Below are 24,052 nucleotides of genomic sequence, written 5' to 3'. Positions count from 1 at the left end.
AATGATCCGTTTGCCACTGAGGATATTTTATGTAAGCAATGTGGCCGATTGAGCTAATGCTTTCGTTTCGAACAGCCATCACAGGGATTCGAACCCGGTTCATCTCATTGGAAAGTGAACGCTCTATCCACTGAGCTTTCACGACTCTCATGAAAAATATAATGGTTTCCACAATTATGATGATCTTGTCCGGGTTTTTTTAAACCGAGTGCAAGATTACACAAAAACAATCGGGTAATGCCCTCGCCTCCTACATCAGAAAACCTCCACACGTTTTTTTATAAATAGTCTGCGAAAATTATTATTAATTAAACCAGCTTTGAGCAGAAACCGATTATCCAAAGATACATCCATACAAAAAATAATTTTTAGAAAATATTTATTATTTTATTTAATGATAATCGAATTTTGAATTGTAACAGATACCATTTTTATATCATTTTAAAGAATGTAATTTTACTTGGCAAAAGAGAAAATTTGAGCAAACTCGGTCGAAAAGTTCCTGTTTAAAAATATGATTTTTTTAAGAATCGATTTCTCAGAAACTATACGACCGATTTCGCACAAATTTTGTACTATGACATGTAAAATAGCATTCTCCATAATGATGTAAAAAATTTCATACCTTCCAATCCCAATTTTTCGACTAATTATTGAATAAAATAATAAAATATAATAAATATTAAAAATCAATTTTTTGATGCCGAGTAATATTTAGATAAACGAAATTTATAAAGGAGTGCAAAAGTTTTTCGATTCGCTTAAAAAGTTCTGGAGATATAGATAATTCCGGCAAAAGTAAAATTAACATCATAGGGTCCAAATTGTTGACTACTTTCTAGATCAGTGATTACCAACTGGCGGCCAGCGAAACCTTTTTTTTTTTTTNTTTTTTTTTTTTTTTTTTTTTTTTTTTTTTTTTTTTTTTTTTTTTTTTGCGGACAATTTTTGTAAAAACTCTATATGGGTTTAAAATATTTTTCTCGTTAAAAAAAAAAACTAAATTTCTTCGTCTCTGTGAAATTTAACATACCAACTGTGCAAAAAAATTTATTTCTGAGGTTTTGCATCCAAGAAAATATTTATTATTATTTGTAATTCAATACTTTTGTTTTGTACAACTCGTTAAAAATCTGATAATAATATTTAATGTTCCTTCAAACATTAAAGAGTTCAATATAAAATTTTGATAAAGTTGCGGCCCACCATTTGACTGGTGTTTTTAATTGCGGCCCCCGGCCCTCATGTAAGTTGGAAATCCCTGTTCTAGATCAAACTACCGAATCTGCCTTAATAAAATAAAAAATTTATTTAGAAAAAGGAAATTTTTGTGTCTGATTTCATAACTTTAAATACTGTCTGCATAAATTAATTATGTACAATGTTAGGCCCTCCCACAGTTAATATTAACGCATGCGAAAATTCGATTATTAGATCAAAAGTTATTCAGGGTGTCTACTCTTTTATTTTGCACACTGTACATTTAATTTTATCACTTATAAACTAAATATTTCACTGTAATATTTTGCTTCATTATTACTGTATTTAATCAAATGAAATGAAATACATTGATAATTAATACATTGATAGCAACCACAGAAAAAAAAATTACGTGCAATTGTTTTATATCTACTTATCATCTTGTCATTTCCATTTGGCATCTTCATCCAAAATATTTTTTAACATTTTTGGATTCACTCTCCCTTTTTGTCAGCAAAAATTATCAAATCACAAACAACGCCCTGGTGTTTGCTTTAACTTTGCCTATAGTAATACAGTTTTGGGATTAAATTCGAATAAAAGAAATGAAACTTTGCAATAAACAATGTCAACGTTTTAATTCATTTAAAAAAAATTTGAATAGAGTATTCTTTAGGAATCTATTGCGTTCAAAACTGTTGACTTCTGAAATTCTTCGAAAAAAAATTTTTTTTTTTTTTAAATTCAACTTTTTTTTAAAAGTTTAAAATTTTACCTTATATAATTTTTTGTAACGTTTTTCGTTTCGCTTAAGAAATTTTTGAATTTTCAAAAGGATTTTAATGTTTTACGTAATCAGTTCTCATAGTCTTCCTCTCTAATCAGCAAAAATAAGTCAATCAAACCGTCTCCTTCCTTTAGGTGCTTACGTAATCATCATGCATTTAACACAGCTATATACTACTATGTACTTTTTTTTCGATTTTACAATCTCAATTTAAATTTGGTACATTGAATTGCTTACACTATTTAAGATGCTTAAATTCTGACAGTTTTTTATTTTATTAAAAGGTAATGGAAACGCATTAAATGTTAAAAAGTATTTTGTTTCAATACTTTTGCAATTATAATATGTTTTTTTATTTTTGATTATTTAAAATTTTTGCAATATTTTTTTTTTTTGCCATGTGGGATACATTTTTTATTCGTTTTTAATAGAGATTGGCATTAGGGATCGTTGTCAATCACTTCCCCGACTCGATCAAATCGCGGACAGTTCATTTCACGGACACGATTACTTCGCTGACAGCTAATTTTGCCTAAACGATCATTTACTCGACAGAATCCCTTCACCGACAACTCACATTGCTGACACCATCAGTTCGCCTATACGATCCTTTCTCCAACACGATCAATTCAATTTTGAATTTGTTAACATTTTAATCCCCCCCCCCAATTATCTTTAATTAGTAGTTCAACATTTTTTCTCGAAAATATCTGATTTTTTCTTTCTTTTTTTAATATTTAATGTGCATTATTTTACAGTAGTTACAAACATACTCCTAAATAACTTATTTACTCAAAATTGCTGACACTTGGGGAAACACTTATTAAGTATTAGTGCTCTGAAGAAATTACCCAATTTTTTTAAAATTTTATTTGAAAGGATTTAATTTTTCTCAAACAGTTCTTTTTAATATAATATTAAAAATGTAATTAGAAAATTACAATAATGAATATAAGCATACTGCATTATACATATACAAAACAAATTTATTTATACTGGTGACAAAAAATAATTCCAAAACTAAACTGAAAAAAATAAAATTTAGAAAACACTTCATTCCAATTTTTACTTTTGATTGCACCAAACATAACATGTTTAACAAGTAGATAAAAATAAACTTTGAGAAACTAGAACTCTGTCAATACTTACATTATTTGACTAATTTTAAAAACTACATAGCATGGGATAGCCTCATTTTTAGCGTGCTGGGCCCATGTCTCATGAGTTTGACTCCTGCATACAAAAAAGATGACCGGTGCACTGTCGGGGAATAATGTTAATTATGAATACCCAAACAGAATCTTCAATAATATGATATATAGATTTTATAATTTCCCATAAAACTGATAATTTTTATTATTTATTTATTGAAAAGTAAATGAAACAAACTAGTACAATACAATTAGTAAATTTCTGTTACTAATTGTATTGGCCATTTTTAGTTTCTTCCATTCCAGATTCCCAATTAGCAATAAAACATAAAAGGATAAAAACTGTAAGAAAACTACATATTTTACCTTTTGTTACAAACAAACAGGGCGAATTTATATAACTAATAGAATGCTTAATTACATAAATATTTTTTTTAATAAAAAAAAGCTTGGTTTCTATTTAAAAAATAAAACTTTTGGTTTAAAGCAGCTAACCCTGCCAAAAATTATAATTATTTTTATTATTACTTATTAAATTAAAATAATAATCACATTCATTAAAATAATAAAAATTGAAAATAGAGTATAATATGACATTATTACATTATGCTTTTAACATTTTATTACATTATACTATTAATATTTTAGTGAGAACTAGAAACATTTATTTTAAACAAAAATTATGCAAAATTAAAAAAAAAAAATTCTTTTCATAAAATGGAAAATTATCACTCAGATGAAAGAATCACACCTTTATCTTCCCTTGGAAAAGGAAATTTGAAAAGAAAAAGTGATTGAAGAAGAAAATTAAAATCAATTGAAGAAGAATTTTTTTTTCTTCATAAAATGGAGAATAATCACTCAGATGAAAGAATAGCACCCTTACCTCTTCTCTTGAAAGAGGGAATTTGAAAAGAAAAAAAAATCAGTGATGTGCAAGAAAGCACTCGTAAAAGTAACATAAAACGAATATTAAAATATTTTTCAGCATAGGAGCAGTATTTAATTTCATATCAGCCATATTTTATGAGTTCAGGAAATGCATAGTTTTATTGTATTAGAAAAAAAATAGAAATCGTTATGTGGAAGAAAGATTCTACTCCTTAAAGATTGTTGTTTTTATTCAGTAGTCTATGCATGCAAGACACCTGATGTGCACAACCTTGGGATCAAATGCGAATGGCTAATGATGAAGAGAGGTGTAAATATAAAATGTCAAAAATAGAAAATTATTCTGTGATATGAGTAGGTTTTAATACGAAAATTTTTGTCCCAATCCTAATTCAGCAATAATTCATTTAGCTGAGGAAAAAGGGAGGAAAAAAAGAAAGGAGTTCGGTTTTTATGATAATTCCTTTTCATCTGATACACGTTTCCGATTTATCTATTTGAATAAAAAACACGCTGGGTTTGACGTTCATTAGTGTAATATTCCTCATTTATTTCTACTAAAAAAAAAATTTTTAAGAAAATTTTAATTTCTTTTACAAAACTGCATGTTATATTTAAAAAACAAGTTCTAAATGAAAATCAGAATGAGACTAAAAATCAGGAAAAATAAAGTCATATTTTTAATCAGAGAAATCAGGACAACGACGAACTCTGAAGTTACAAAAGACATAAAAAAGAGAGAAAGTTGAAGTCTAATGTAGAAAAATCAAAAAGCCAAGAAAGACGGCAATGTGAAAAATATTAAGTTAATGTTCAAACTTGCAGAGCAAAACAAAAAAAAAAAGTTCATCGAAAGTTAGCAGAAACCACAAATTCACAAGATACACCATTGTACAATTCTTGCATTGATCATGCATTGTGTTAAATAATTGAATCACTTCAAGTATTGAAATCAAGGGGGCTGAATGAAAAAAGAGTTTGCATAGTAGAATAACATAAAGAAAAAAAAGAATTTTTGAGTATACTTTAAATGCTGAAAAGGAAACGTCTGCAAAATACACAAAATGAGGCAGGCACACAATTCAAAATTAAGTAAAACTATAAAAAAAATAAATAATAATGATAAAATGCATGAGCAAAAATTTGTAAAAAAAAATTAACAAAGTTAACAAGAGCTTTCACTTTTAGATCGGAAAAGAACATATTAGTGTCGAATTACCAAAGAGGTTCAGATTCACATTTATTATCTATTTCCATGTAGGGAAAAAAAATCTAATTTGAGATTATGAAAACTCTACATCCATCCCGAAATAAAGAGAATTATGAAATGCAAATTAAGTAAACAGAAGGATTATCTTGCAGGTATTTTATTAAAAATCTTGCATAAGAAATCTATTTGTAATGGTTTATAAGTACCTATCATATTCAACATTTTGTCAAGAAAAATCTTTCTTGGTTATTACGCCTAATGCAGCAGCAGGGTATACTTGTCAGTGAAAAGAACATGCAAATTTTCAACATTTAGTTAAAAAAATTTATACATTCAGCCCTTAATTTTATTGCATGTTTGCTTAAGATTTCAAACATGTATCAGATTAGATTATTAAGATTTCAAACATGTATCTTACCATTCTTCTATGACCAGTAGTACCATTTGAGGTACAAAATGTTATGTTCTCAAATTATCTATATTTGAATTTTTTGTTACATATTTCTTAAATGCTTCATTGATATTTCATGAAATAAATATAATTTGGATAATAAGACTTTGTATTACTAATTTAAAATAAATAATATGCATTATACATCTGAAAAATTGGAAAAAACAGCAACTTTTAATTTATGTAAAAAAGAAAAAAGCTTAAAATAATTTAATATTTTTTCTAAGTTTATTACTGTCAACTCATTTTAACTCTCAACCAATTTACAAAAACTGTTCTGTATTTATACATGATTTATGACAACAAAAAAAGTAATGGCAGTTTTGGACAAATTTACAAAACTAAACCTTTCCAAAATAAAAATAGATATTTTATAAACATTTTTAGTTTCACAAAAATACATATTTTGCTTTTCTAAAAAATGTAAAACTACTCTTCTTGTGAAATGTTTTAAAATTTCAAAAAGAAAAATTACACATTTCAGAAAAATGGCCCCGAGAGTATTCGTCAAAACATGACTACAATAACTGACGAGTACCAAAGGATAGTATAACTCCTCCATTTATTTATGTTTTTCTTAATTCTCCTGTTAAGTTAAATTAAAAAGAAATCATAGAAAAATGATTTATAAATTAAATATGTTTCCAATCATCAAATAATAAGATTCACATCAAGAACTCAAAGACAGAAAATTAGCCAAGAAATTATAAAACGGCAAAAAAAANTACGGCAGAAAAAAATATATATATATATAGAAATTGAATGTAAAGAAATATAAAAACTAAATTAAAATGTTATGTATATGTTCTGTTAATCATGACCATTTACTGTATGTTTATGATAAAGTAAAATTTTTCACAATAGACTAGTTCAGTGATTCTCAACCTTATTTTTGTGGCGGCACACTTTTAACGATTTTGAAATTTGACGGTACACAATGAAAAAAGTTAGTTTAAAAATTGTTAACTTACCTAACTAATTATAGTCACTGTGTTAAATAGTCTGTGATAATAATTTTGAATGTGAAATAAAATATGTACTACAAAAGCATGCTCATTAAGGGATTAATTATTTATTTCGACTAATTTTTTATTATTTAGTAGCAGTTATTTTTTTTGCTAGTTATTAATTGTTAGCATGTTTTCTACAGTTATTTACCATTAGTTTTTTTACATTATTTTTTTGTGATTTCTTGTTAATTAGTTTTTTTGCTAATTATTAATTGTTAGATTTTTTTGTTAGTTATCCTTTGTTAATTTTTTTTTATAACTATTAATTGCATAGCTTACTTTAATGATTAGCTTTTATTTCCGTTTGAAAGTTAATATGTAGCTTGTTTTAGCCTTTGTTAATTAATAATTTTAATAGTCATAAAATTTCCTACTTATTTCAACATTTTTTAAAATTGTGTGTCAAAGACAACTTAAACACTTTCTTCTTATTTTAACTTAATTTAAGATTGTTAGAGACAAGACAATTGCCAACAAAGATGCTCACACGGTTAAAGCGTGGAAAAATTATAAAAAGTATATATGTATATATATACACTTTTCTTTAATTTAAACTTAACTCGCAATAAAAAAAANTTTTTTTACATTAATTATTATTTTTTTGTGATTTCTTGTTAATTAGTTTATTAGTTGTTAGAGACAAGACAATTGCCAACAAAGATGCTCACACGGTTAAAGCGTGGAAAAATTATAAAAAGTATATATGTATATATATACACTTTTCTTTAATTTAAACTTAACTCGCAATAAAAAAAAGCATTATAATTTTCATTGTATCATTTCTAATATTTGGCGCCACACAAAAGTGCTGCGGCACAGTGGTTGAGAATCACTGGACTAGTTTATGGTCAATATTCTAACACCATAATTATAATTATTAGAGATACACAAGAATCAGATTATAACTAGATAAGCACTGAGGTTAAATATTTTAGATTGACGGTGGAGTAAACTTGTGGCATCACAGTGATAAAATCAGACTTAGAAGAAATAAAAATCCTTCTGTGAACATGATCTCAATTAGAAAACTTTTCTGCAAGTGATTCATAGACTCTTATAACTTTTTACAGTTTCATTGCTACTTAATTTTGACTCAATTTGTCTGAAAACCCCCAATTTTTTAAAAAAGTGTTATAATACCCTACATTGATAATTATATATACACCAGCATTTATTTCTTTAAATTTAGCAGTTTTTCGAAACTTTAAAACTGGTTATTTCTTGATTTACCTTCTTTGTATATCTAAACTCTAAGTCACTCTGAAATATTTACATAACTAACATAAATATTTTTATACAAATCACTTTTCAATTCTTCCTCACTAAAACAATCTTGCTTTTTTATGTTATTCATTTTACATTAAATAATAATACAAAATAATATTGACTGCCAAGAATCTTGTCCAATCATAAGCATACTAAGAAATTTTTTGCAAACATTGTTCTCATGTACAGGTTTATTATTAACTTCAGTTTAAAATAAGTCTCTAAACATTCACGTTCAATATCTTTGCACTATTTTGAGGTGCTTAGACACACTTAAATGACACAATCCTGAAGTTCCTTCACATTCTTATCTAATCTTTTCACTGTTCAGTATCATGTCTCAAGATCTTGTTCCTCAAAATACCGTGGGGTGCCTGAAAACTCTCTTTTGATACCTTTCCTGTATTTGGAAGAGTCTTGACTCTCCTTTTTAATATCCTTTGATGGTCCTGATGAGCCAGGGGAATCTTCCGTGATATCCTTACACCATTTTGAAGTCGTTGAATTATTGTGTTTGTCTTCCACCCCTTGCCTTGAGTTCCCCTGAAACTCCTGCTTAATGTCTTTACACTGTTTAACTTCAGGCATATCTCCTAGTCTTGAAACCAAATCTGGAAATTCTCTTTTAAAATTTAACCACTGCTTTGTTTGTTTGATCTCGAATATATATTCCGAAATAAACTCTAAAGCATAAGTTTTTGAAATTTCGTAATTTTGAAAATAATCTAAAACATTCTCAGTGGTAAACGAAGATGTAATGTGATTAATGCATAATGTTTTTAACTCATTCAAACGGTACTTATCAGCTGCATGTAGAAGTTCACACGCTGACTGAAAAGTCAACGGATCAGTGTCACCTGCATAGATGAACTGTAAAACTGCCTTGAATACATGGGGTTCAAGGTCTTTAATCTCAATTTTACTTTCATCACCGGTATTGTTTCCTAATATGTCATCAAACACAGGACATCTGATTGCAAGAATATTTTTATGAGCAGTAAATACTTCTGAACCACATCTCAAAATGACATCTGAGAAAATATCACTATAGCATAATTTTTTGAAATCTGACGAAAGCATTGTCAAGGTTTGTGGTGAAGCCGCAGGACCAGAATTCGGAATCAGATGAAAAGAAACTTCGCCAGAAACCTTAATTCTTTTCGAACGAATAAATATTTGTCGAATGTCTTTACAAAGATAGTAGCGTGCTTTTGTTTTGTCTATATGATTAAACTTTTTAACATACATAACATCTGATGATTTATTCGAGCACAGATCAGTAAATTTCAGTTTGATAAAAGTCATTACTCTCTGTTCACCTCTCTTACGTACTATGGACAATATTACATTGCAACCCTTCTTGTGTAGTTTGTTAAGTAGCATCAAGGTCCAAAGATCATTAAAGGCGTTACCTAATTTAAAATATTTAGCTCCAAGCTCCGAAGTAACTACAACCCAATCAACAGGTATTGTACACGTTGTTGCATGAGACATCGATAATAACGAGGACTACCCCCACTGATGAAAAGTCAATAACAAGCAATATTATAGATTTAATTCTTTTATTATTCTTACTTTTTCTTAGGAACTAAGCTCATCGATTTTATTCGGATTAGTTCTTAATTCAAATATTTACAAATAATTTAAACGCTTCGTGTTCTCTGTTTTTGCGTCATTTTTCATCAGAGCAATTACAGAAAACAATTCTCAGTTTAGAAAATAGTGCGAAGCGGTTTCGCTTGCACTACATTTCTTTGAACTCGATCACGCTATCTAACGGCGATTCAAGAATACAATCAATCAGGTAAGACTAAAGGACCGTTCGTGCGGGATGAAAATTAATTGCTTGAGAATGAAAACCTGATTCGTCACATAATTTTTCCCGTAAAACTCACCAAGCTACTCACATGAGAGTAGCTGGTGTGAGCTCACTATTCACATGAGAAAAAAATCACAGGCAATGAAAAGAATCCAAAAAGATAGAGTATATTTTTTGCTCCGTAGACTAAAGTGAAAAGAAGTGTTCACACCAAAGGTGGTTGCGGCACATCCGATTGCCGTCGGGGAAATATGAGAACTTGATTGGCGAAACATATTTTCCTACGAATAACTTATCAATCGGGTTCTTTCATTCTTTCGACGGTGATCAGAGAAGCAGCAACTATATTTGATGTGAATGCTTCTAAAGAAACGAAAAAGAAGCAGAAAAAAGAACAGAAACTGATATGGATGGGTGGTCTAATGTAAACAATAACAATATTCCTTAAACCGGAAGGGGCCTCCTTGGCCGAGCGGTATCGCCGGTCCAAACGCTCTGTTAAGCGTGGAGGTAGCGGGTTCGAATCCCGCCGTAACCCTGGATGTATTCTTTGTGATGTCTTTCTCTGAATTGTTCTATCTGTATTTTCTACTTGACAATGACTTATAAGCCTATATTGAGCACACAAGTCAGCAAATGTATGTAATTTCAATAAATCAATCAATTTAACCGGAAAAAAATTAGAAAATTTCCGGTGTATCCCTCCGCTTATGTTATGACTACGAGGCGATGTGTGAACAAGCCTAATATTCTATGCAGTTTTGTTATTGTAATATGGGTTCAAATCTAAACATAATTGTACCAGTCATGAGAGCTTTCAGAAATGTATTGATTCTCAGAGGTCGTAAGGCCAAAAAAAATTTTGGAAAGTTAATATCTCATTGTGAATAATTCTTAAGGTTTGCCATGTTTTGTATTTTATCCCTTATTTGGCTACATTTGAATAAAATGTCGCCAAAAATATCTTTTTAAGTTAGCCTAATTAGAAAATATTCTAATGATTATAATATTAATATGATAATGCGGAAGTTTAAAGGCTGAAAGAAAGAACTCGGTACATGTGAAATACTGCAAAAGATATGATGCAATAATATGATGGCGCGTTTTTTCAATCTGCGGCGTAAAAATATATCGGAGCAGTAACCCGGAAGTCTTGAAAGAGCAGTTTTACGACTAGCGCCACCACCCTTAGCTTTACACGATCACCCATCCATACTATTGGTGATCGAAATGGGGTATAGGTGGCGTAGAGTAGAACTCTCTACCAATGGCAACACTTTTACTGTTTTCACCATTTGTATTGTGGAGAGTTATATAGCAGTGGAGTCTTGATTTTCAAATAGATTAAAAACTTTTAGCTGTAGTAGTTCATTTACGTCACACTAGAGCTGCACAATGGGCTATAGGCGACGGTCTGGGAAACATCCCTGAGGATGATCCGAAGACATGTCTACACAATTTTGATCCTCTTCGGAGGGGATGACACCTTCACTTCGGTAGTCCAACGGCCTGCACGCTAAGTCGAGCACTTTACGGTTGAACAGTTTAACGATGACCAATACCGCACACCCTCAGTTCCTTCGCCGGCTGATTCAAGTGGTCACCCACCCGCACACTGACCGTAGCCAGTGTTGCTTGACTTTGGTGATATATATATATATATATATATATATATATATATAACTATTAGTTACATTGAGCATAATTCCAAAAGAAAGGGTCGTGAAATTTTAAAAAAAATATTTTTGACAATTAAATACGAAAAATATTTAGAAAAGGGGAAATATTGTGGAACATTGCTATAAAACTGAGAACAGAAGGAGAGGGATGGAGGGAGAGTCAGAACATGGGACAGGTCTTCTCCCTAATTGCGATAGCGAATTGTTTCAATTCTGTAAAACAAAAAAAAACTTTTTGTGTCTGAACACCAAATTACAATAGAAGAGTAAAGAGATATACACGTGCAGAATGGTTTAACCAGGCAGGATAGAGGAACAAGCTTGAACAAAATGATAAAAATAAGAAGAGTTATAAGAAACGGGTGAGAGGTTTGCAATAACCCTAGGGAGCAAAAAATTATGTTAGAATAGGTTCTTAAAAGTTGGAATAGAGTGGATAGCAAGAAAGATCATTAACTAAATTATTCGAAATTTTCAAAATATAGAGGGATTCCCAGAAATCAAATTCAGTTGACAAATAGCTATGTTGTATGATTTCAGTGGAAAAAAACTCAAACCAATAATTTTTTTTCAAACTATGTTGGGCTGTCATATAATATACTGACTTTGAAAATATTTTTCATGTTCCTTACGTCGAAGTTCATAGTTTACCCGTTAGACCAAACAGACAGGATATTGGATAAATACTCCAGCTATTAATTTCAGCCATGGGATCTTTAAAGTTCCTGAAATTTAGTCTACTTACAGAGGAAAAAACTAAAATTAAATCAAAAGCTCGCTCAAGCTTAAATTTTGTCAAAATCCTAGCAATATGGGGACTGATTTTCCTTTAAGAGAGATCTGTAAAGATCACAAAGTACTCCAAGTTCCCATAACAAAACAATACCTCTGACGGTGCTGCATCGGGGATTGACCGTGCTTTGGTTCAGGTCAAAATTCGATCTGCGGATGGATGGCCTATGCGGATGAATATGTATGTTGTCTCTGAATCATCCTCAGGGATGTTTCCCAGACCGCGTCGTCAATAGCCCTTTGCGCAGCTCTATTGCGAAATAAAAAAAAGTAACAAAGAAGAAACACTAATAAACTAAAATCGATTGTTGTTCTAGTTAATTTACGTCGCACTAGACCTGCACAATGGGCTATTGGCGACGGCCTGGGAAACATCCCGGAGGATGATCCGAAGACATGCCACCACAATTTTGATCCTCTGCGGAGGGGGTGGCACCCCCGCTTCGGTAGCCCGACGACCTGCGCGCGAAGTCGAGCACTTTACGGTAGCACAGTTTAACGAGGACCAATACCGCACACCCTCGGTCCCTACGCAGACTGATCCAAGTGGTCACCCACCCGCACACTGACCGTAGCCAGTGATGCTTGACTTCGGTGATCTGATGGGAACCGTGTCTTAACGATCAGTCCACTGCGGGATTAAAATCGATTGTATCCCTTGATGTTATTCAACAGCTTCTAGAGTAAAAGATCATTCTCGTTGTCTGTGATCAAATTGATGGAAAATATTTACACACAAAAAATTTGAAACTAAGGTTTTTTAACGCATGCGAGAAATCGCTTCCAGTAAAAATGGTGAAATGTTTCTCACAGATAGGAAAAACGGACAAATAAACATTATTCTATACCTCAGTAGGCAGCATGTCAGTCTCATAATGAACAAAACCGAGTAAACATTAATCATGAGGTAGTAATTTTATTCATGTGCTATTTATTGCACAATAGGATATTGGTGACAGACAAGAAAATATCCTCGAGAATGATCTGAATGGCGTTTTTAATTCTCTGCAGAAGGGATAGCATTAGTGGCCCAAAGACCTGAGCGAGAAGTGAAGAATTTTTAAATCGAACAGTTTAACTAGGACAAGTATAGTGCATCATCAGTCCCTTTGCCGGATGATCAAATTGGTCACCCAGCCAGTTACTGATTGCGGATAGTGATAATTGGAGGGCCATTCTAACTGTGTGCGATTTTTTTCACATGCAAACGATATTCTGAACTGCGAGCGAAGAGACACCATTATGAAAACGTATGATGATAGTTTGGAAGAAAAAAAACCAGTTTCTCATGATGCTGACATCTGTGCTGGCGCAAAATATCCTTAGTGGTAGAGGGATCATGGGTTAGAATCCCTAAGACTAACCATGAGAAGTTTTTGTGATTCCCCCCCTCCCCCATATAATGCAAATGCGGGTTTGTTCCAACAAAAAGTTCTCCACGGAGGCAAATTTTTCCCAACACTTGCCTTCCGGATTTCGTTCAAAATTACAAGGCTTCAGAGTTGAACATTAATTGTCCAAAGCTCAAAAATTATTCGGCCGTTCAACGACAATTATGAAAAAAAATGATGAAACATAAGTTTCTTGATTTTTCCTATAAAGGCAATTAAAATAGTTATATGCACATATACATATTGAGAGTGAGAAAAGTAGCTAAAAAAATTAGACAGTTTTCATATATTAGAAACTGTAAAATAAATTCTTTATGATGATGAGAAGTTACTTTCTTTTAAATCTGCAAGCAAAAGATAAAGTAACAGATGTAATTACTTAAAAACTTCATTGAAATGATTCCAACAAAAATGTTTCCAGAAGCTATTTCAAATGCACGCTGAGGAACAATAATGATTATGAAATATCATTATTGTCCCTTATGTATGCAAGGAATAAGGAAGTCACAGTAGGTTTCCATTGGGGCATTTTACTATAAAATAATTAAATGTTAGTAAATTTATATCTAGTAAATAATTATCTATTTTATTAAAGAAAAAAAAACGCTGTTAAAATACATTATAAGTAATGTAGGTTAAAATTAATTAAAATACAAAATATATTCAGAGTTAAATGAATTCAAAGTTAAAATATATATAAATACATGACAATATAATAATTCAAATAATATAGGTATAAAAATGCTTAATTTAATTTATTTATAATCTTAAAAAAAATTAAAAAAAACTTACGTATTTTTTCAATTATATAACCAAATAAATTTGTAATAAAAAATATAAAATAAGTGTTTAATACTTGAACTCAAAGTTAAAAATATACTTTAAAACATGTTGCAAAAGGTTCCTCAGTGACCGCAAGGGATTGAATCTCCCAACCTCTAGGTTAATAGGTTTGATTAATTAACCATTCATTTTTCTCACTCTCTGCAAAATATATATATATATATATATATATTTAGTTTGGTATTTTTTTTTAAAAAAAAGCTAGCTATTTATATTATACAACTTATAATATTCAGCTTCAATATCATTTACTTATTTTCTCAAATGAAGAAGTTAAGCAGTGCAAGTTTGTGATTGCTGTGTTTAGAATTCAAAAATTTTGCAAAAACTCAGCTTGTGAGACAACCGGAGTGAAGAATGGCACCTCGCTCTTCAGAACCACACTGATGAAAACAATTAAAAGGATGAACGATTCTTTTTAAAAATAAAAAGAATACAATAAGAAACGCCAAATGCTAATAGATAAGAGCTAAGCTCTTTGCGGACACCTCTGCCACCCAGTAGTCTTTGACATGGTATGAAAGTGGCTCTGTGATTGAGTTTGTGTATAGGTACCCCATTTGCTTGCCGGAGCTTGTAGCGTAAAGACGTTTTGAAACATGATAGCTGAACCCAATCCTTGATTTTGCACTTTTTTTTGTTAACCCATGGTTAGTATGGCTAGTTGTCATCGTCTAAAGGTGATACCATAAAGTGGAGGATAGTTGGAACACTCAATGCTTATCTGTAGTAGGGACCTCGAAGTTTTGATAAATGTAGTGTCTGCTCTGTGGAAACAATTTACAGAGACGGGTCCGCTGACCTGGTCAAGGGCGCAAAAGTAAAAAAAGTTTAGAATCAATGATAAAGATCACATAGCTAAAATAAAATAATGCTAAGAAAATGTGTGTTTTGCAAATTAAATAAAAATATCTTTACACCATTTTAATCAATGAATGTCACTGCAACTGATATTTATCACTAAATATTTTTAAAAAATGTACATAATAAAAATTAACATCAATATTTAACAGGGGCAGTTGTGGTACCATGTAAAAATATCTGAAATTTGAGCAGGTAAAAAGTGTAGTATATGTTGAAAATATATGTATTTATTTGGGTCACTTTTTATTTTTTAAAAATTATTAATTTTAATTATTAGTTTCATAAATGAAACATTGATATATTTCCTTTTAGTCTTACATCTCTAAATATTAATACTAGCATATTAAAGTATAAATGAACGAAATTCATCAACATTATATGCCATATTAATTTAAAAATAAAAATACCCACATTTCATAACAATTTCAACTCTTCACATATATTTGGAATATGTTTTTATTATAAAAAAAAAAATTCAGAAAAAATTATATAATTTTCAAAATTATTACTTTTTAATTATATGTGTGAACTATATGTTTTACAAATGTGTTTGGAATTACGTATATGAAAGCTGGATACAAAACTTCATTTTATTTTTTACTTTCTATTCCTATATTAATATTCTCAACTCTTTAAAATAAAGCATATGAATAAGAATCACAATATTTGATTTAGAAATCATGCAAAATACAACTCACAACATTTGATGTTTCAATTATGTTAATATGAATCACGATAAGCAATTTTTACATTGCGTGATTACGAATTACAATATTTTATTTCTAAATTATGTAAATACAAACCATGATGTGTGATTTTCAAACTGTGTAAATGCGGATCTTGTTTTTTAATTTTAAAATTGTGTGAATATCAACCTCAATGCTTGACTTTAAAATTGTGAGAATACATATTCTGATATATAGATTTTAAGTCACAAAAACTGTAATCTCAGTGCATAATTTTTAAGTCAGATGAATACGAATTCTGAAATATAATTTTAAAGTCACGTAAACAGGAATTACAATAGTGACTTTTAAATCAAATATGAATTGCAATGTTTGATATAAAATTGTGATAATACAAATCACAACGTGCAATTTCCATATCAGGCAGAAACAAATTAGGTTTATTTTTTAAATTACAAAAATACAAATCGTGTTGTTTGAACTGTTGAATACAAAACATGATGTTTGATTTTAAAATCGTATGAATGTGAATCACATATGTAATTTGTTAAATCATGCAAATGGAAATAGCAATGTTTGATTTTAAATCATGTGAATATGTAAAGTGTTATTTGCTATTGAAATGCGATTGATGTGGAAAATCGGAGATTACGAACCAATTTGTAAAACAAGTAAATATGAATAGAATTATAACACTAGAAAAACATGTGACACAATGAGTCATCATATGAATAATTATCGTAAATTGTGATAGTGATTTATAAATATTTTTATTGTTAAACGATATCTACTCCCTAAATGTTAATATGAATTGTAACACGAGATTCACAATTCAAAGAAAATAAAAGCAAATATAAATATCTAAATTTTGCCTATTAGCGATAAAAACTACACATTAAAAGTTAAACAAAAATTATACAAATAAAAAACTCTCATAATAATAATAAAATAACAGGTAGTTAAGTTGTAATGATAATAAAGTTAACACAAGAAACATATCTAAAACTCGGGACAAACATCAAGTATGAAATACTGCATAAAACTTAAGATCATTACAGAGAAATTTCTCTTAAGATTTTTAGCTCAATGTATTAATTTCTTCAAAATGGATTGCAAGAGTTGAGAAAATAGCATTGCCATTGATAAGATTTTTCTTAAAAATGTAAGTAAGATGATGAAAACTATCTACTTTTTAGAAATTATTAGAAAATTTTGATTAAATATAGATAGGTTAAGATGTATATTGTATAAAAAAAAAGGGGAGGGGTCAGATAGCACACCATGATCCACACACAATGTCATTGTGCAGATTTTCCAGTTTAGATAGTTGTGGATTTAAAGTTAGTATCACTTTCGACATTTTTGCTGTTTGGCTCAAAATGTTTTAAAAAATATGAAGTTTTGAAAATAAATGTCGCACAAAGTATGCTTTGGCACATTTAGTTGCAGCTGTAACAGCAATGACAATATAAAAATTTCTTTGAGTATTAGATATTTTTATTTTTGTTAATTTTTTCCAAGCGCAACTTTTTTTCCTAATTTTTTAATTTGGAAAAAACTTGCCAACCTCAGACTTAAAACTTTTCGAATTAAAAACAAAAACTAAAAAAATTTATTTAAAATTTTTGCAATTATGAAATTAAATCTTGATAATCGGATTTGAAATTTGATTGCAAATCTTTTAGTTTTGAAATGGCAAGCAGTTTTAACATCAAATCTTTTCAGTTTACCTCATCAAAACTTCAATATATTTTCTTTAATAGGTCTCAAAGTTATCACTTATATTAATGATCACTATATATTATAAACTTTACAACATAGTTTAAAATATATTTATGTAGAGTTTCAGTGTTATAGTGTAATATTTGGGCAGATTGCATCATCCCTCATCATGCAATACTTTGAAAGAATTTCATCATCTACTTCCTCATTGAACGGTGCCAGCGAGTCCCGAATTTACTATTAACTTTCTTTTCCACAGAACAATATAATTTCACATTCACTTTCGATTCAGCGACACTGCGAGAAGGCAGCTCTCACCAATCATGTCACTGTTAAACTTATTTCTTTTTTTTCTATTAAATGTTAAGTTTGATTATTAAATTATCGTTGTTATTTCCTCTTTTGCTTTACAAACTCCTACATTTATTATAGCTAATGATTAATGTACTGTATCAGTATTGATCAGAAATTGTTTTGGCGGCAGGGATTTAAAAAAGTATGCAAACTATTATTGTTGACATTGATACTCCTGATAATAGGAGTTAAATCACCCACCAGAAAAAAGAACGGTATTTTTTTCTACTGCCCCTCTGAAATAGAATGCTATTAAAAAACCTAATTATTCAATTATTTAATACATGCATTTAGTTAATAGTTACTTATGAGTTCATATTATAAATATAATAGCTATTTAAAAAAAAAATTGATTCATTATAAATATTATTCTAGTGACTTATTCATTAGCCTAGATAATTAAGAGGAAGTATGTAGCATAATTATATGACAAAGGTCTAATAGTAGCTTTGGATACTCAAGTGTCTGTACCTGCATTGCAAGGGAGGGGCAAACATAGGTCAGATTGTATCAACACTGTATTTGAAGGGTGTCAAAACACATCTTCTTTAGAATATGATTCATTTTTTAAAATTAATGTAATTTTTTTATTATAAGAAACCTTTTAAAAAATTTTTTGGTTTGTAAATTTTTATCAATATATTCTTATTTAATCAATCAAGTCTGAGATCCTTTTGCTCTTGAAAACAAGAGAGAAGACTACATCTTCGGCATCATGTTAAATTGCAAGCATCATGTTAAATTCATGTTGATTCACATTCATTTCTATCATGTTTTATTGCTTTTATCCATTGTTAAATTTTTATACCATTTCAGTTATTTTGCTCGTGTTTTTCTTTCTTCAAGTATATATTTTCAATAAGTTAGTAACTTTTTAATATTATTTTGTCTGAATTGATTTATTAATTTTATTTTCTTCATAACCCAAACATATTATAAGTTATGCAGTTTTTTCATATTTTTACAGAATTGTTTGAGTTGAAGGAGAACAACAATTGCCCATGTGCTAGCCAGGATATTGAAAATCCTAACTACACGACTGAATGTTTGGACATCCTTTTCTGATAGCAATCTTTTCAATGTTTTCAGGTGCTTGGTGACACCTAAGACTGGACACTCTCATCTGGTGCTTGGTCATTACAGCTTGATACTTTTGTGACTTGACCCACCTCAATTAACTGCTCATCATTTTCAATATCAAACATTTGAAAACTATCCTGCAAAATTTCTGACACCAAATCTGGAAATTCTGTTTTGAAATTTTGCCATTGTTCAGTTTTCTCAATCTCTGAGATATTTTCTTCTATAAACTCTGAAGCATATGTTTTTGCCATTTCATACTTAAGAAAATAATCTAAGACATTCTTAACAGTAAATGAAGATCTTATATGGTTAACACACAATACTTTTAACTCAATCAAACCGTACTTATCAGCTGCAATTAGAAGATCACATGCAGATTGAAATGTGAATGGATCTGGCACACCTGAATAGATAAACAATAAAACTGCTTTTAAAACGTGAGGAGTCAGGTCTTTGACATCAATAGTTTCTTCATTGACATTTTCCTTAAATATTTCATTAAACTTGGGACACCTCATTGCAAGTACTATTTTATGAGCTGCAAATACTTCAGAACCACATCTTAGGTTAACATCTGAGTAAATAGTATTGCAGCACATTTTTCTGAAATCAGTAGATAGCGTAATTAACGTTTGAGGTGAAGCCAGAGAAACTGGTTTCGAAATCAGACGGAGATAAATTTTTCCAGTGACTCTAAATTTTTCTGACTTATAAAGCATTCGATTAATAGGTTTATTTAAATTTAGTCTTTTACTTTTATCAATACTTCGAAGCCTTTTGAAGCATTGAGCAGATAGAGTTTTATTGGAATGAAGATCAGTAAAGCTCAGTTTCATAATAACCTGTACTCTCTGTTCATCTCTTTGTCGTTCAATAGATAAAACAATAAAATGTTTACCGTTGTTAAGAGATTTCTTAAATAGTCTTAAACTCCAGAGATCATTTAACGCGTAACCCAGTTTTAAAGTTAAACATTTTTCAGGTTGAAATTCTGTAGAAATTACCTCATCAACAGGCAATGTAATCTTCGTAGCAGGAGACATAGTTAACAAAATTCTAAGTTCGACACCACATTCTAGAATCTTTCCAGTTTAAAATTTTTTTTGTTCCCTTTTGTTCGTATTCATAATCTTCTAGGATTTATAAAATTTCAAATTCATATATGTTTATTTTGAGGATATAAGAATCAGAATCGTTGGTGCTCCTCTTTGTTTACATCAAAAAATAAGGAAAACGTTTGAAGCTCTTTATTTTTGCCCGAGCTATCTCTAATGGTTCTATGTTCGTAGTGTGGCCAGTCGTAGTGTGGCCAAGTAGTGTGTTCGTAGTGGTTGGTAGATTAAACGTCCTCAAAATAATGGATGGTTGAGAGTGTAAAGCAAAGCACAGATGGCGTTAAGGTTTAAAATTCGCTGTAAGACTTCCGATTTGCTACTTCGGATTGATTTTTGTGCATTAACTAGAAAATGCGCGCCCTCAAATATTGCTATACTATTAGCTTTTACAAAATAACGTATTGTTTCAATTTAAAATTTAACGAAACAAACAACGAATGAATTCGGAAGACTTCGCGAGCATCCTAGATGCAATCCAAAAAATATCAAAAAGTAATATTTTACACAAATAAAGCCAACAAGTGATGATACTCAAAGCATGACAAACCTTATACTTTAATTATTTTTTAATATTAATTTTCTCAAATTTGTTTTCGACTCACAATTGTGGAAATTAGAGGATACTCCTATGACTGGTAAAATAACGAGTAAATTTAATCATAAATTACAATAATAAAACTTCCTAAAATATTAAACCTTTTCCCGCATCGCCTTGTAAGCATAACATAAGCTGCGGAATGCACCGAAATTTTTCCAAATCTCTCATTAGTTTTAGATGCTTGTAATTGTTTCATTTCTTCCAATAATTATTGGGAGATTATTTTATAAACATTAATGTTTAATCCAGGAGTTCCCTTGTCTTCTCGATCGGGTTTAAAATCATATGGCTTGGGAGTTGAACATTGGTATTCGTATACTCCAAATTGTGTTGGCTGCTCAACAATGGCAATAAAATAAAATAAAATATTTCAATCTCAGTTTATCGCCCAAATCTGGGGACCAAAAATTTTAGCTAACTATAACTAGCATATTAGATGAGCTACATTACTACAAGGTACACTTTAAATAAACAGTATAAAAAATACTTTAAAATATGTGATTTCAATATTTTATGAATAAAACTTTATAGTATTATCAAATATATACTAAACTTCCAAGTCCTTATTCATTAGATAATTATTTAGAATTTCCTCCATTAATTTTTGTCCCAAAGTGGAACGGGATGTTTCCCAGACCGTCGCCATTCGCCTATTGTGCCAGCTGTGGTAGTTCAGGGATAGAGCCTTCCAACAACGAGGTGAACCGGGTTTGAATCCTAGCTTTGGGTGGTCGATTCGAATTCCGCCCGGCTCGCACCGACCTCAGTGTTGACGTAAAATATCCTAAATAGTAGAAGGATCATGAGCTAGAGTTATATAATAGAAAAATATATTCCAATATCTATATAAACCAGTTTTTAACAAACCATGGAACCCAAGGTAGCTATCGGGCTAGAATGTTTAAGAAATCAGCGAATTGTAAGCACTGCGGTAATTACGACGATCTAGAACACATGCTCGTTGTCAGTATGGAAGAGGTTGAGTAGCGCTTATGGTCACTAGTAGCTCGACCATGGATCTCATCTGTACACAACTCATCAGCTACTAGTGTTTTTAGGATCAATCAATAGAAACCTCCTTGGGACTCAACTTGCACGGTATTCATCTGTTACTGCATATAATCGTTGTAATTATTCATGTCTTTTCGATCAGGAGCATATTTTCCTGGACTTCCAATTTCTTTGGAGGACAGGCCTAAAGCTTCCTGCATGTTCCCGATTTCCAAACGAGTATTCGGAGAAGACAGTGGGGAAGACTGGATGTTTACGAAAGGTTTTCTTCTCTTTGAGATATCTACATAAGACTGCTAAGGTGCTTCGCCAACGCTTCGATTTCAAACCGCCTCTCCGCGGCGAAACCTTGTATCTTTAAACTCAGGAACTGGTGTGAACGGGTAGGACGAGACAGGATAGACTCGACCATTTTTTCGTTAAGCAATGGCAGTCGAACACGAACTGCCGAGCGTTTCCCTCCCTAATATTCGTTGCGAATTAAAACTATGAAACAGATATATGAGACTTGTTCTGATAAGGAGAGATCACAAAACATGAACTAAAGAGTTCAGGATTTGAACTAAATATGCTTCGTAAACACTTTATCATCACCCTCTTTTAAAATATCCTGTATTTAAGGTCTTTTGAACATCTTTTCTTCTGTAAATTATAACACGATTTTTTTTTTTGTAATGATAACTTTTTTACTTCTGCACGAGAAATTGAGTGCGCAATGGAAGACATCTTAACTTCTGTCCTTTCCGACTCTTCATTCAAATTCTGCTTGTTTTAATTATATTCACTCCTTGGATTCTATTTTGTCACTCCTTGGATTCTTGGATATTATCTTTCTGTCTTTTCATTCTATTTTCTTCTCGGCCTGCGAGTGTTTCTACGATATTACTGATTATCTTTTTTTNAAGTCCTAAAATCAAGTATTAATTACTAAAATTAATAAAATCTATGTATATCTATAGCTAATCTAACACGTGCTACAATGACTACGAATGGAGCCAAAGCACTGACTGGCGACTAAAACAGCAAATAATGTAGCCACGAGAATTAAAATAGTAACCTTTTAATCGTTGCCACCACATAAAACAGACCTTCACTTCCTTTTAATCTAGGGCGAAAATCTACAAAAATCGTCGATCTACCGATAGTGTTGCCATCTGTAGTTTCTTTAGCCATTTCCTTTTCGCCTCTTTTCCCTTACTGAAGCAGATGCAAGATCGCACTTTGGGTCCCCAGTATTCCCTGGATGCCCCCTACTGGGGCGGGAGAGGTTTAAGCCCAGCTTATCGTTTATGAGACTTAATTTCTGCTTTAGTCTTACCTTAAAAGGATTTTTTAGTGAAAAAAAATTATCCGCGAGATGTTGTAAGGCTTTTAATTTTTTTCCAAAAAATTTGGCTGTTTCTTCGTGGAGTTGGCTTACATTTACTCAGGGATGTTTGTATCCCGGAAAAGAGGAAAAAGTGGTAGTAACATCATAGCATATTTCGCTTGTTTTCGCAAGGAATAAAAGCTCTCGACTACCAAAATTTATTAAAAACTATATTCCAGTCTAAGAGAAAGTCTTATTTGTATCAAAAGTGGTAGTAACATCATAACATATTTCGCTTGTTTTCGCAAGGAATAAAAGCTCGCGACTACCAAAATTTATTAACAACTATATTCCAGTCTAAGAGAAAGTCTTATTTGTACGTCTTAAATTTCAATATGCCTTAGTAATCAGAGCTTCTTATTTATACCGAAAACACGCTTGACATGGAATGGTATTTCCACCAGTTTCCTTTTTTCCGTGGCACAAGCAGCCATGCTCTCTGAAGGTTTCAATGCATGAATGAACGCGTTTTAGTGAATAATATGTCATTTTTATAGTTATGAGTTTGTGATTGTTAATAATGGCTGTCAGGTAAAGTTTTGAAAATCAGCACCCAGCAAACTCTTGATGCTGATTAGAAAAAAGTCACTGTAAGACAGTATTGTAAAAATGAAAAGCAATTGAGATTATAATTTTGAATGTTTAAAAAATATGTCAAAAACCCCTCATAACTTTGATGCATAAAAATATGCACTACGGGATAATTTAATCGAATTTTAAAATTTTTATCTGCGTATATAAATCTTGCCAAATTGCAGTT

General features: G+C 30.7%; 1 protein-coding gene across 1 annotated transcript; it reads right to left on the bottom strand.

The window, feature by feature from the left end:
* Positions 1-19,219: 19,219 nt before the first annotated feature.
* LOC107437417 (TD and POZ domain-containing protein 4) lies at positions 19,220-20,242 on the bottom strand. Its single transcript, XM_016049421.2, has one exon. It carries the CDS (start codon positions 20,240-20,242, stop codon positions 19,220-19,222), a length of 1,023 nt encoding a protein of 340 aa, XP_015904907.2.
* Between the last annotated feature and the right edge of the window lie 3,810 nt (positions 20,243-24,052).

Source organism: Parasteatoda tepidariorum, chromosome 6, assembly GCF_043381705.1.
Source record: "Parasteatoda tepidariorum isolate YZ-2023 chromosome 6, CAS_Ptep_4.0, whole genome shotgun sequence".
NCBI classification, from domain to species: Eukaryota; Metazoa; Arthropoda; class Arachnida; order Araneae; family Theridiidae; genus Parasteatoda; species Parasteatoda tepidariorum.
This window is presented reverse-complemented; position numbering and strand designations above follow the sequence as displayed.

Excerpts from the sequence above, each read along its gene's own strand:
- LOC107437417 (XM_016049421.2), bottom strand. The coding sequence starts at position 20,242 with ATGTCTCCTGCTACGAAGATTACATTGCCTGTTGATGAGGTAATTTCT.